A 16075-nucleotide genomic window follows, 5' to 3' on the forward strand; every position below is an offset into this window, starting at 1 on the left:
TCAAGTAATTATTCTCACTTGAATGAAAAAGACTAAGAATTGTCAAAAACCACTGATTTATTGATAATAAGAGAGACCCGTTTCGGTTATTACACCATTCTCAATCTCTGATAAACAATTCAGAGATTGACAATGGTGTAATACCCGAAACCGGTCTTTCTTATTATCAATAAATCAGTGGTTTTTTTGACAATTTCTTAGTCTTTTTCATTCAATATGAATAATTACCACAATATCAACTTCTCAACTACACAAAAAGTAAAATTATTCTCACAAAGTAATGTCCGTGCAAACTAGACAACGCCATTTTCTAGGCCCTTGACGCTTGACGCTCAGACGCTTCCTGTGTGTATCATGAACGCTCTGACCACGCCACGCCACGCTCCGCTCTAAAACGCCACGACACGCTCCGCTACCAGTGTGGTTGTATCCTTAGGTGTCATATTACCTTCACTACTAATAGGCAGCAAGCAGTTTGAGAACCACTGTAGTATTGAAAGAAAAAAATCAAAGTAGCCTAACGATGACTCTCTTATCTGGCCTGACTGTCTGATAAAGCCCTCTATCGGTGGCCTATACACTATTTTGTTAAAATTAGTTTGCTCTAGAATACTCGAAGAGAACAAACCAATATTTTCTTTGAAAATACTTCAATAAAAATGAAGTTCAATAGTGAAATGATATTCAAGCAATCAACATAATAGGCCTGCTATAGTGTTGTATACTAGAGGGTAGCTCTAAATAGAGTTGGGGACGGAAAAATTGGCTCTGCCAAACTTTCTTGAAATCAGATTACACTCAAATATATAATTATTACCCACAGCTGGAATTGCCTATAAGAATATGTATTCATACTGAATTCTGTATTATAGAATGGAGTATAGAGTAGATATATAATTTAATTGCAAGCTGTAGTCATCATCAGCCCAAACTGGGTGGAAGATTATTAAAGTTTGAAATTAGAGTAAAAAATCTTTATTAGTGGACACAACAGGTGGAAACCCATTTCGCCTCCTCCACAAAATACAATAATTAAAAACATTACCATACAATTGAAAAACAACTGAAAATGAGAACGAAAAGTAAAATTGAAATTCAATAAATTATAAGGAATATGAGAAGTGACTGAGGTTATTAGATAAGAATGATGCACGAGAAATAGGCCTAATAGTGATAATCATTGATCAACAAATACACCGTGATTCAAAAAGAATACCACAACTTTGAAAATTGATAACTCTGCAAAGATTAAACGGAGAGTAAAGCACTATCAGTCATCGATTTGAGGAAGCTCTGAAGTTTTTTTAGTTCCTTATTTAGTCCCATTGGCACTCATCTGTCCGTGCCTATTTGAATGAAAACTATCCGAGGCAATGGATCGGCTGCTAAGCAGCTCGAGACAGAGCACTTCATCATTGGCCTCCAAGAAGCCCTGAGCTCAGCCCCTCCGATTTTTTTCTGTGGGGGTACGTTAAAGATAAAGTGTATCGACCTCCTCTACCAGCTAACATTGAGGAGCTCAAACAAGAAATAACAGTAGCTATACAAACTGTTATGCCCGATATGCTACTGAGGGTGTGCAACGAGTTCGAGTATCATTATTGATATCACTCGAGTGTCTGGAGGGGTTACATTGAACATTTGTAAACTTGTTTTATAGTGGGGAAAAACGTATTTTAATACTCTTCATTTTGGTTTATAACCCAAGCATTGGGTAATATTTGTATTATGTTTCCTTGATTAAATACAGATTTTCAAAGTTGTGGTATTCTTTTTGAATCACGGCGGTGTATAATAATATAAAATCTTATCAGCCATGCACATGTGGACATCATCCAGGAAAAAATAAAATACAAACCTTCTTATCAGTAACTTTGCTCAGAAACCATTTGAACTATCTTGCTTACTTATTGGATTAGATATCAGGATGCGTCTTGATATGGAAAGAAGAAAGTTTCCCAACTCAGCGCAAAAGTGGATAACTAATGCAGGGTGGAATTACAGTAGACATCTTCACTTTCACCAGCTTTCAGTTCTCCACACTACTAACAAGTATCCTAAAATTAGCAGCTGATTACAAATTCTAGCCTCGTACTATCTTCTCAATCCTATCTCCTCAATTCTTTCGGCTTCTGGTTGTCATGGTGATCCAACACACATACACACACACACACCACGCCACCCTGGCGTTGCCATGGTTACTAGTGGGAACACCCCCTTCCCACCCACAAATACTTAGCTTACTCCAAGTTGTGCGTTCAGTCAGTCCTCCACCGGTCACCGTGCTCTCAGCATTCGATCTCAGTTCCGTCACTGTCAAGTGACAAGTAACAAGTTGCACCATCATAATAATAATAATCATGTGTTAGCGTGCGCGCGCACACTTTTTCCGTTATTAATTGTCTAACCATCTTGCGCAGATGTGAGGACCACTGTTTCAAATTTTAAGTGACGGTTTCGTACGAAATTCAATTCAACAGGTTGTTAATGATATCAGCGCCGCAGTCGCTTTCAAACTATTAAACATTTCCTTCTGATGCCTCAATAGAAGTAAGTTTTTTGTCTCAAAAATACTAAATCTATTAAATGAATTGAACACTTATTTCTATATATATAAAAAAACTTGGCATTGATTCACTCACTCATAATCAACAGAACTAAAAATCTACTGGACCAAATGCGTTCAAATTCGGCAAGTTTGTTCAGTTGGCCATCTAGAGGCGCACTAAGAATGGATGTGAAAAAATTCCAAAGATACGCCAAAGATCTGCATTTTTCAAGCTTTTTCAAAAACTTATTGGCAAAAAATGTTCAAACTTGGTACACAGGCTCTGCTGAGATATAAAACTGTTGTATTATAAAAGATAATTGATAAAAATTGATGTATTGGAAGTTAAGTTCCGCCTTAAGTTAAGACGCCTAAGTTTTTAAGCGTTTGTGAAATATATATTTTTATAGCCTTATACATTCTCCCACAATGACGAATAAATATAAAATATTTAGTAGCTTTCTAATTGTGTGAATAAAATTATTGTGTTTGTAGAACACGACAAAATATTGTTTTTATTTCAGTCCTAGATAATTTTACAATTCTGAAATTCTATACTGGAAAGTTTAAAGTATAATCAAACTGCCTCGATTTTAACATATAGAAGCTTGAAGAACTCTTCTTTGTCCACACTCAAGAAGATCGACATTGTTTTGTTTCTCAAAAGAATATATTAATTGAATCCACATTCGTCTTAACACGAATCCAAGAATATGTCTTGAGCATTACAATGGTTGCACAAAAGCCGGTTGAATTTCATGAGAACCAGAGTCCGAGAAACAGAGAAGTCTTTTACGAAAAGAAGGCTTCTCGTGAAATTAATCATGATTAAAATTTGACCAGCTTTTGTGCAACCGGCACTAAATGTATTAATTCTTTCAACGAATCAACTCGTAATTCTCCATGAGAAATCATATTCAGATGTATAATGAGATTCATTTACTCGTATTTATCACAGTAACATGAGTTCTCTTTTCCCTTCTCAAGAACACAAAGAACAACATTATATTATAATGAGGTCATTCTCCATTTTAATTTCATTTAGGTCGCTTGGAAGCCACCATTTCAAAGTTTTGTTGAATTTTCTTCAGTATTCATTGAGATCACATGCGCTCTCTAAACATTACTCGCAAAATCTGAATTGTAAATGCAACAGAATACTAATAAGTTTGGTAATATGCGCCCGGAGTTGTTTTGATACAGTATTGAACGATTCAAATATCTCGGCAGCTAAAGGGTGGCCTATTCATATAGATGTGGCACGTTTTCATATGCTCTAGATGCTGTTAAATTATATGAATCATATAATTGACCGAGCGAAGTGAGGTCTAAGATCCAAGTCGACGGTTTTGTATTTCTCTTTATTTATGTTTATATTATTTATGTTCCGCATTTAAGGCGAAACGCAGCAATAGATTTCCATGAAATTTGACAGGTATATTCCTTTTTGAATATTTCGCGTCGACGTATACATGATATTTTTTGAAAATTTTCATTTTAAGGATAATACAAAAGAAAGAGGAGTCTCCTTCGAACGCCAATATTACAGTAAAAATCAGACTACAGAATTATTCATCATAAATCAGCTGTCGAGTGGATTATTAATCGCATTCAATGACAGATGCAATTTAATATTTCAATGTAACTTATTAAAAAGCAGACTATTAATTGCATGCAGTGAGATAACTCGAAGTAGCATAGTATTTTCTCCCGACTTTTCTCTGCTTTCAACTCGGTAATCTTTTGATGATAGTAGCATAAATGTTTACATCAAATTATTAGCATTGTCGATACAACAACCCAAACAGCCATTAGTCGTTTATACACCGATATCTCACTGACACGACAGGACAGGACAGAATTTACTCTGATGGACAGTATTAGAGGAGACTGTGGTATATAACTGCGCGAGGTCTACTGTTCACAGAACTACTAGTGTAGATTAGATTCAATATTTTAAGTGGAAGAAACTGTAAACAACTCATAGCTTTCCAAGGCTTTTTTGGCTTTACAGGATATCCAACTGTTTCAAGTCTGATACTTTATAGCATGCGTTGTAAGCAATAATAGCTGAATTCTTTTTCTGTAGATTCTCAAATAAATTGTAAATATTAATGTAGATATGAAAAATCTTATTTATTATTTTGAAATGGAAAATCTAATTTTATTCTCTTGAGGCTAATCTATTATATAATAAAGGAAAGAATCGGCGTATACACGTACGGTATGTAATTAATTAATCCTAATTTGGAACAAGGAAACATACTCGACTGTAAAGAAAACATATGATTTTATTTCAGTATAGTATGCTGTAATGAGAATCATATGTTTTTTTGTTCTACAATCAGCTGTTTACCGGCTTGATTGATTCCATGGATGTAAAACAGCTGAAATTGAATGACTATGACAAAAACTAATTTTGAACAAATATAGTGGTATTGATATCAACGTCTTCTTCTTTCAATTGCGGAGAAATACAACAACATCTCATACCATACAATCAAATTCAGACTTCATCTAAAGTCGTGTTAGAAAACATAATGAAAGTTGCAGTTGTCACGTGGTATTTTAGCACCACAAAATATTTTTGAAATGAAGTATTGAACTCTAATGGAATTATAAAATAGAAAGGAAAGATAGCCTAGTCAAAGTACCACTCAAGTAAAATCGAATGTTATTAGCGATAAAGAGTAATATTATCTAAAGCGATAAGAGAAAACATGCATAATTGTAATTCAACAATAATGAGGATCCATTGGCAGAATTAAAAATTATAAAGTTATTCACGAATAACAACGCATCATCACAATAATTGAACTACTGCACTGATCAATTTGAAATTTTGCATATATAGTTTCTTAATTTACCGAGGATGGTTACAGGCCTATTTCAAATTTTTCATAATTTCAGTAGGCCTATTTCAAATTTTTCATAATTTCAGTAGGCCTACGGTACGTCAAATTTTTCATTAGACCATTGCGGAGCACGGGTTACCTGCTAGTTAGTAATAAGTAAACATTGAATGAAAAAGACTAAGAAATTGTCAAAAAACCACAGATTTATTGATACTTAGAAAGACCGGTTTCGGTTACTACACCATATCACCGTGGTGATATTCACCATACACCATGGTGTAATAACCGAAACCGGTCTTTCTAAGTATCAATAAATAAATCTGTGGTTTTTTGACAATTTCTTAGTCTTTTTCATTCAATATGAATAATTACCACAATATCAACTTCTCAACTACACAAAAGTGAATAAGTAAACATTTGAAAGATCATCATGATAATGAATTCAAACTGGATTGCTTGTGTAAATCTCTAAATAGAGCCAGAATAAGCCAGTTGGAGACTAAACCACAGTATACAATATTAGTATTAGTTAATTTCATCCTCCCATAACACATAATTATAATCAAATCTAAACTTAATCATTCAGACCTCGCTTATTAATGTCCTGATTTCATGTTAGCGTCTTTCATGTGTCATGTGTATCTGATTTTGGATAAATACTAAGAAACCCTTGTGAAGCTCAAGTCTAGAATGGAAATAGGATGGTAGAATTTTCTAACCTTTTTTATCTTTAGTTGAATTTATCATTTTTACACATCTCCACATACTCCCTCTTCAGACTTTTATTATTTTAGTCATTTCTCACAATAATTACTCTCTCACTTTTCTCTTAGAATTAATTTTTTCTCTCTGTATCCCTTCTACTTCTTTATTGGTAACATTCTATGAAAGACACTTATTCGTTCTCTCTTCACTCACTCGTTTTCTTATTCTCTCTCTCAGACATCGGTTTCTCTCTCACTCTCTCTCTCTCACACACTCTTAATTAAATCCCACCCCATAACATTTGTTTCATTTATCTATTTCGAATCATTAATGCAATATTGTACTCACTATTACTCTTCTAACATCATTCATCCCATAATTCTAGATTTAAATCACATATTCACATGTTATAATATTCCCGACAGCTCTATTCCACCACAACCCGGTCGTGTGTTGATGGGGAGGATATTATTTTATATCCTTCTTAGGGAATCGACAATTATTTGTTAAAACAACGCCGATTTATGAATTTACATTACAATTTTATATTATCGTTATTCTAATTGTATTTAATCTTTATTGTCATTGATTTATTTTTTATACTTTGTAAAATTCGTTGAATAAGTAGCATTACCCTCATTCAATGTAAATTAGTGTATAAGCCAGTAAATATTGTAACATACATAAATAAAGAAATCTAATCTAATATCTTGTTTTCTCTCATGCTCTATCACGCACTTGAACTCTGTTTAAGTTTTACAATATGAAAAATCCACTCGTTCTTTCTCTCTGAGAATCACATTCTTTAGGCGACAAATTGAAGTTCTTCCGTGAGTGCCTTTCATTGTAAGTGATAGTTACATACGTTAGAACTTGAGTCTGTTGTTGTATAGAATATAAATATCGTATTTCATTACAATTTTACAGTTTCATTACAATTTGAGTGTCAATGACTGAGTAATGATGCCAATACTGTCGTTTTTTATGACCTAGTAATTCTAATTGTGAAGTAAAGTTCATTAAACGCCAGTTGTAATTGAAGGAAGTCATTAAACTATGATTGAGAATGAATGAATTGGTAACAAAATATAAGTTTGATTCTTTATTCATTCATTTATACAATAAGTTCATTATCGAAATGATAGGTAGAGGAAAAATAAGGTAACCTTGTGCTATTCCGCTCACAAATTTAGATAACACATAGTCCGGAATAGGTTAAGTCTTGTAGTTCTTCAATTCACAAAATTTTCAGTCCTCAAGTATTTTCACAAAGTGGATTATCAAATTTAGATGCTTCAAAATAGAATAGATTGACATTTCTCTCTAGATTCAAGAAAACTATTCCAGTCAATGACACTGAGCCATTGATTATGACATTGAATTTGAATACTTTCAATATTACAAATAGATGAGTCTGTAATCTTGAATTAGAAAATCTTGGATTCTGAAAAGTGAATGTGAAAACTGATGAACAATAAGTTCTTCAAACGAAAAAAGGCACTTCTTCATGAGAGCCAACTTAAAGAGAGAGATAATAGGTATTGGGGATTATTCAAAGAGGCTGTAACGAGTTAATTTGAAGCACGCTCCAAAAACGAGAGGTCCCTCGCACATGGGAATGGCTTGCTACCCTTTCTCCTCCAAGAAGGAGTGACTTAACAAATTATCCTGTCTCTGAAACTCTCCCTCTGCCATTACTTCTACTTTTCCATCTCCCAACGGAAATCTCTCATCTCTTTTCACATCATTCCAGGCGAACCAGAGATGCAGTACTTTATTTGAGGTCTGTATTACAGATTCAAGCTGCGGTGGAAATAATTCCGAAATAGCTACTAGCATGTAGCGGCAGCTGGTTTTGGCCAGGGATGGATGATGGGGGAAAGGGGAACATGTTAGTGTAATTGGATGAGAAACGTACCTGAAATCTGAGCGCAGATGCTCTCCACTACTACTGTACCGTAGTAGAGCAATAGCGACTTCCACCACAATTATTGAGTTGTCAAATCTGAATATAAAGTGGAAGCAGATGACTTTGTTGTTAACTTGGAGCTCTTCTCTTACTTACAGAGTCGGAGAATGCTTTGAGACTGAGATGAATATCATAGTTACAAAAGCGCGAATACAGATTGAGACTTCAGATGAGAAGATTTCAAAATTTGGGCGTGTACTACTCTTACTTGCAAGATACTTGTTGAAGCGATGCACTCTCTTGAACAGTTTGTTTTTGGCTGTGAGCTGAGATCACCAAAGAACTTTTAGTTCCAATGAAGTTCCTATAGAAAATACAAATTTCGCAAAATTATGAAATTCAAAGATCGAACTTTATTTCATAATAGGGCTTTGTTTTCTGGTTAGCATTTGTAGACATTTGTAGATGAATAATTCAATTATTCTTGTTTCATCTTACTTTCGACTGCGTCATGTAAGATATGGAATAAATAATACTCTTCATATCAACCAACCATCTTTATTTTAATAAATTCAAGACTAGACTGTTATTAACGTTCTGGTAACTAATGTATTGAAATCATATGATAATAAATATCATCTGTAACAATAGGCATATGTATTGTGTCCAATAATGTTGCTCACATAAGCTCTCCTTGTGAGTGAGTAATAAGATGAGATATTGAAATGAACAAAAACAGATGAGATTTGATCCCACGACTCTTGCAACTGCAGCAGCAATTTATCCAGTCGGAGCTTACAACTAACCAACCATATTATATCTTACAAAAATTGAAGAGATACTCATTCAAAATAAGCTGTGTACAGATGTGAGCGCCGTGAACACGCACATTTCACTTTCGTAAGCTGATGTTCACCTTATTATATATGTATTTGTACAGAAACAGTAAGATACAGATATAATGAAAAGTGAAATGCGCGTGTCCGTGGCTCCCAAGTCTGTACGCATCTATAGATCTACATGCACCTATAGTGAGGTCCACGATATAATGGCAGTGGAGAAAGATAGGAGAAAAACGTTGCCGAACCTTATTCTTGTCAATGAGTCACCTTCTATAGACGGTGCATATATACAGGTTTATTGATGTAATATCAACTGTTCATTCTCGTTTGGGATAATAAATTTTATTTTATCAAGCAATAAATTTTTTTTTTTCATAATGAATTTACATAATTAAGATGAAATATTTTGTTAGTTAACTATCAATTCTACATTGTTAAGAGACGATCTGGCAGCAGAGCAAAGCGAGAAAGAGATAGCTCTATCCGCATTGTTGAATGAAAGACAAGGATATCAATACCATTGCTAATCAAACACTGCCATTATAACGTGGACCTCACTATAGAATGTATAAAAGTACACCTAACAAGTGCACCATATAAAGGTCGTATAGTGTAGTAGTAAAAATGCAATTGTAGATTCGTACTTGTCTCTAATTTGCTGTTTACCAATATCATAGAGAAACGATAGCATAAGTAGATATCCTATGGTATAGGGCGTTTATGTCGCAACTTTTACTGTTATCCCAAGCTGATAGTTCACGTAGCTGATAGTTCCTATGCAGCTGTAGTCTCTCAAATTGTGCCGCTCATATACTATCACCCCAACAAAACAGTAAAAATTGACAATAATCGACAGAAATCAGCTTGAGATAACAGTAAAAGTTGCGACATAAATTCCCTATACCATGGGATATCTACTTACGCTATTGTTTCTCTATGCCAATATTCTTTTCCACATTCACTGGACTAACTGAAACATATTTGTTTTTTATTAAATCTATTCTTTCATACAGTAGTAGTACTATGACTTTGCAATGAAATTCCGCCAATTTCAGACGGTTCCCTGATTCAAAATCGTTCCAAAGATTTCTAGCTATATTTAATCTTGAAATCAAAATCAATTTCCGTATTTTGACATTTTTGCGGGAAATCCTTCTTGATCCACATCATTTGTGATTCTCAGAAAGCCTCCGTTTTTCACAAGCAATGGAAACATCAAATTCTCCTTCATTGAACTCAGATTCTGACAAGAAATTAATCATTTTTGTTCCTTTGTTTTCAGTAGCTTCACCATCATGCAGACGAACGTGCAGATTCATGGCAAGAGCATACGTTCGTCGCCAACTCCTCAATCTGAGAATTACGTGGGAAGAAGTTTGAAGGTCAGAAATTTAAAAGTAAAATGTTCATTCCGTTTTATTAGTTTATTTAGTAATCCTCATTATTTCATGGAAATTAATCAGTAGGTAGTACTGAATCTAATCTACAGTAATTTAGCAGTATGTTTCATGTGTTGGGTAATTAGTTTGAAAACATATATAGGCAAGTTTAATCCTTTAAGAAGGGTAAACGCTGCAGGGCAATATATTCAGGTATTTTTCTCCCAATTAGTATCAGTTTCTGTTCATCTGTCGACACTCTATTAGTTTTATTTTCTCTCTTTTGTTAACATATTTAATCTCACTATAGTTTCTTTATTTTTCAAACCTCTTCTTCTCCTTTATTTGCTTAGTTTGTTTTTCACCTTTTTTTAACGACTCAAGTTATCAAATTCATTGAAAATTGAGAACTAGTCTCGGTTATTCAGTGTAACAATGTGCTACACTAACTCATCATGTATCAATACGTTCACCAACTAGTGAACTCAAACTCAATGAAAAAACTCGAATTTACTTCAGATTGATAGCAGTGAAGGAACCGACACTGGCTCCTCTATTTGAAAAAAAGAGGTTGTGACACAAGCTCGGGATTTAGTTAAGTTCTAGACTTTAACTAGCTTTAAACTCTGGAGTCAGAAAATTAGCTTTCCGAGTCAGAACGTTAACGTAGTCGAGGACTCAAATAGACGCTGGAGTTTAGAGATCACGCTAGACCCTGGAGTTTATAATTTCGCTTTCTGAGTGAAGGGCTTATAGGTCCAGGACTTGAATTAGATTCTCGCCTCTTTCCGAGTCAAGGATTCACTAAAATCGTTAAGTCCAGAACTTGAAACAGCGTGATTTTAATCCCTCGACTGAGTTAGGTTTTAAAATTATGTTCTGGACCTAAACTGTGCAAAAACATCTCAGTTATTGTTTTGGAGTAGATGAATAGCCAAATGAATGTCTTGGAATACGTCAATTATTTGGATTAGTACATCTAAATTCATAATATATAGTTTACAAGTCTATTTTTAAATAAACTCAGAATTATGCTTAAAAAACTAACCTTATTTCAGGACTGTGACATAACGAAAAAAAATAATACAAGGATTGACTTGGAATTTTATATTCCAATGTGAATGTTATTAATCAATGTCATATTCAGCATATTGATAATAAAAGTATTACAATAATAAACTATTATTCCAGTTTTTTTCAAAACTAATACGTTTTCAAACTCAATAGCCTACTAGTATATTTATTCCAAAATTACTGGTTAGGATCAATGATCAATAATAGCATAACGTAAAATGAAATATTTATTCATTCATGTTTCAAAAGGTGCTTTGAATAGGCCTACAAAGAAATCGAAGCGTAATAATTGTTACAAAATAGTTTGGAGAGCATATTCATTTGAATTAGCCCGCTTCAAACTGCTATGGGCTATAGTGCCAACAATACAACAACAAAAAATTGAGAATTCCCCTAATGATTTTTGCTTCAAGTCCTGGACTCAAATAAGTCGAGAACTTAATAGACCCCAGAGTTTAGAAGATAAACCTGTGACTCAGAAAGTCGATTTAGACCCGAGAGCTTATTTTAGATCTGGACTCTGTAAGTCCAGATCTTATAGATCCCGAGCTCGGAAACCAGCATTATTTTTATTCATCACAATATCAGCTTCACTTCTTGACGAAAGTGATAGGTCAGTCACTGTCAGTGAGTATCCAATTTGTGACATGGGAAGGTACAGAAAGCGACAGGAATAACCCAATTAGTCACCGTACTCCAGCACAAGTGATAGAATGCAGGTCTACAAACTACAGGTCCAATCTTACAATATTCCCAGAGGTTACATGATGAGGAGCTGTGAACATCGTGCGTCCGTCATAAAAAACTTATTGGAAAAGGTAATTCTGTGATCGGTACACGAGTTTAACAATCTCCATTTGCTGGCTGGAGTTGTTGAACATCCTGTGGAGTTTTTTGGAGGCTTTTCCTCGGTGAAAACCGGGGAAAACTCAACTTCTCCTAAGGTAAAAACCAACCTGGCGGAGGTTTTTCATAGCTGAAATCATAATTGAGATATGTTACCCGTGTTAAATGATGGAGAACTGAAGCAACCATACTGACCAATGTAAACTATGTTTAAAATTTTCAGGTTCATAGGAGATATAAATTTCACTTGAAAATGGCATCAATGTTAAAACATGTTGTGATAAAATAATTCAAAAAGGGTACTGAGATTTCTATTACAACTAGCCCTATACAGAAAAGAGATCATAGGAGATAATTCTACAATGAGATAAAGAGCAATAGTCAATCATTGACATCGATATGGGCATTTAAAATCCCTTGTGGTCAATATTCAATCAAACCTTTTCAATTAAATAAAAAGGAGAGTGAATCGAGTTTTCTAGTCTATTTACTAAGCTATTCCCTTGGGATTTTACTCAGACGGCACAATCGAATCAAACCTGCCACTATAGTTCTATTGAAGTTCTTGTTCTATTGTGACGCTAATCTAATTTGAAACTCTGGAAAACTCAATCTCTTCGCCAATGCATGTACTCTATACAAATCTCATCCACGTTAGATATAAGAAATCTCGAATTTGTAATGGCAGGAAATTGCATACAAATCTCTCAATGAATGAAAAATTAGAAGATCAACATAATATTTAATAACTTGAAAAGTCTCTTAACTGGAAATCATTATTTAAAAATTCGACTGAGTCACTGTCAATGTTGTAGAACCGTTCCATAATGAGGTAAAAATACCACCTACTTCTTCAAACAACAGCATCAGTAGTAATTTATCAATATTAATAAATTATATTTAATTTCATTAAACGCATCATCAATCAATAATTAAGCAGACTGTTTATGAATCACCTTTCTCCATTCCAATTATTTGTGGATGACAATATTTTAGTGTCAGCTATGAGATCTAGTACGTCACTAAACATCGATCTATCGCGTGCTATTAAACTTGCTAACACTAACAAATCGTAAACACAATAATAATTACTGATAAAAGATTGGAGTCAACCAAAATTTGTTCCTAATAAGTTCTTGATATTCCTTCAAATGTGTACGAAAATAACTCTAATAAATTCATCCAAAAATGTGTGAACTAGAGCTGTGTCACTAGAGCTTGAGCATCTGATATTTCCTTTCCAATATTACAGGGTACGGGGAACAATACTAATTAGAAGGTAATAGAGGTGCTGTTATATTATGCACAAATGTTAGGCACACACAGAATCTACTCTATTACATTAGGTGAACTGTTAGGCTCAACTCACACTTACGCGACTCAGGTCGAGAAGAGACTGGACTGTAGTCGAGAGCATGTGTTTCCAAATGGTGACACTCAGACCAGTCGATTCTAGTCTCCGCGTCTGTCAAGACGTCTGACTCGATTCAAGTGGAGAGCATGTGTTTCCAAATGGTGACACTCAGACCAGTCGATTCTAGTCTCCGCGACGTAACCATTTGAAAACACATGCTCTCGGCTAGAGTCGAGTCGCGTAGACTCGACAGAACCTAACCTGAGTCGCGTAGTGTGAGTTGAGCATTAAACCTATGAAAGACATTTCTCAGTTCTATTTCTCATTTACTCATTTCTCAGTTTTATTTCTGTGTGGACTTCGGTCTCAATATGTGAGTAATTTGATATGGGATTTATTGGTGTTAAGAACTTTCTCCTGGTAAGTAACTCTATTTAGAATCAGCTCATTCTTTCAGGAATCCACTGAATTTCGATTTCGTTATTCAGGTTAGCTCGAAGTTTCTCTATCTGTCATATAAGTAATCTTTTTTCTCTTTGAAACAAACCAAACGTTTTCTAACCAAAACCTCTTCAGTTTTATTTTAATATTAACCATTATTTGGTTAATTTCAACTACATTATTTTGATATTCGATATTTTATAGCCTAACAACAATCATACGGTGATTACGTAATGATGTTAATATGATTTGGTACGTATGTTACTGGTATGATTGAAAATGGCTAAATAAAAATACTAATCATGAAGAAATTCTTGAAAACTCAGTTTTATATCAAAAATAGTTTATTTGTTTTATATTTCATAGGTATTGTATATAATGAATATTCGTATTGTTTGTAGAGATCAATATTACTTGAACTTGAATGGCAGGCAGTCATTCACTAAAACATGCACTATCTGAATGCTACTACTACTCATTGACTCTACGGCCCTTGAAGAGCCTTGGCCTCCTCCACAAGCCTTTTCCATGAATGTGTGTCCTGTGCTCGCTGTCTCCACCCTCTGACGCACAAGGATTGAAGGTCTGCCTCCACGTCGTCCAACCATCTCCTGCGTGGTCGGTCCCCCTGGTTGCTGATACAGAGACATACGTGCTGTACGGGTTTCCGGCATATGTTCCACTTGGCCCAACCAACGAATTCTTGCTCTTCTAATTTCAGTAACAATGCTCGGTTGCCCATACAGATTATAGAGCTCATCATTTTTCTGAGTCGCCACCTATCAGCCTCTAGCACTGGCCCATAAATTCTTCTTAGAATTTTCCTCTATTTGACTATCTGAATACATGCTACGAATTTCATTGCCAATCATATCACCAAAACAAAATTCAATCTATACTGTAGGGGTATGCTTGACACATACGCATGCCACTACATAAGCATAGAATACAAAAGCTTGAAAGCTACTGGTGATCAGAATTATTATTGGTATTAAAATGATTAAAGCTAAAAGGCATTAATTTCATGTTCAAAAGTTTGTGACCACACAAACATATTGAACCTTCATGCAAATAAAAAAAGTATTGTATTCACAGCTTTGTTCCTTATTCAACTATTATACAAATCAAGATATACTTATGAATATTTGCGGTCTCATTCCAAGAAATGACTAGGATTCGAGGTTGTTGTTATCGGCTGGGTTCTGTGAGTGATATGGTGAAAGGAAGGGTGAAATAGTGGAGAGAGGTTTCTGAGGAGGAGGTGGAGTAGGTTAAGGAGGAGGAGGAGGAGTAGGAGAGTAGGTTAAGGAGGAGGAGGAGGAGGAGGAGGACGAGGAGGCAGAGAGTGGAAATTGATCTGCACGTGAAGCAGAGAAGGAATAATAGAGTGCAAGAATGCGAAAAATGGCCACTACAAATTCCCCACATTCATTCCTATTGCAGGTCTCAGGCAAGTGGTATTTCTATTATTCAGGCGTTTGCCCCGCTGCTCAATTAATTCGGTCGAATTTCTTCGCTGATCCCTGCCATTAGAGTGAGGAATGAGCCACTCAGTCAGTCACAATCACTTATATTCAGCTCTAACTGGTTATTTGGAGTCATGCAACCCGTTCAAGATACCTCAATCAATCAAACTCATTCGTTTTGGGTTCAAACGGCTCAAGTCCCATCTTTCACCGGCGAAAAATATTTTAAGCGAAACTAATCAGGAGTATGCAGGTATCATTTTCCCTCAAATATTACCCGTAATTATTTAAAAGACATATATTTATCTAGCAGCAATGTTACTTTCTTATATAAACTATAAATATATAGCTACATTTAGCATCACAAAACGGAGTTTAGCACTTCAACAACCCATAACTCTCTTATTAGACCACTTAAAAAGTTCAGTTGCCACTTTCTCTCACTCTTATAATGATCTTAACAATTATATTGAAAAAGATTATCCAATTTAAAGTGTACCGAACAGACTTAAAACATAGGCTAATAGCACATTGGAACAAATGGTTTTTGGAAAACTCTATCTTTCATTTATTCAACAATACGTATATCATTATTATATGAAAACTCTTTCTTCACCATCCAATATTTATTGTTTCCACAACTCATTTTCAATGAA

General features: G+C 34.7%; 1 protein-coding gene across 1 annotated transcript in view; it reads left to right on the top strand.

The window, feature by feature from the left end:
• The first annotated feature begins 2317 nt into the window (after positions 1-2317).
• Positions 2318-16075, top strand: part of LOC111064549 (inactive dipeptidyl peptidase 10-like) — a 389533-nt gene continuing 375775 nt past the window's right edge. Inside the window, exons 1-2 of the mRNA XM_039442322.1 lie at positions 2318-2550; positions 10142-10241. Coding sequence (XP_039298256.1) covers positions 10155-10241 — 87 coding nt within the window. The 5' untranslated portion in view covers positions 2318-2550; positions 10142-10154. The remainder of the gene's footprint in view (positions 2551-10141; positions 10242-16075) is intronic.

This window comes from Nilaparvata lugens, chromosome X (assembly GCF_014356525.2).
Source record: "Nilaparvata lugens isolate BPH chromosome X, ASM1435652v1, whole genome shotgun sequence".
Taxonomy (NCBI): Eukaryota; Metazoa; Arthropoda; class Insecta; order Hemiptera; family Delphacidae; genus Nilaparvata; species Nilaparvata lugens.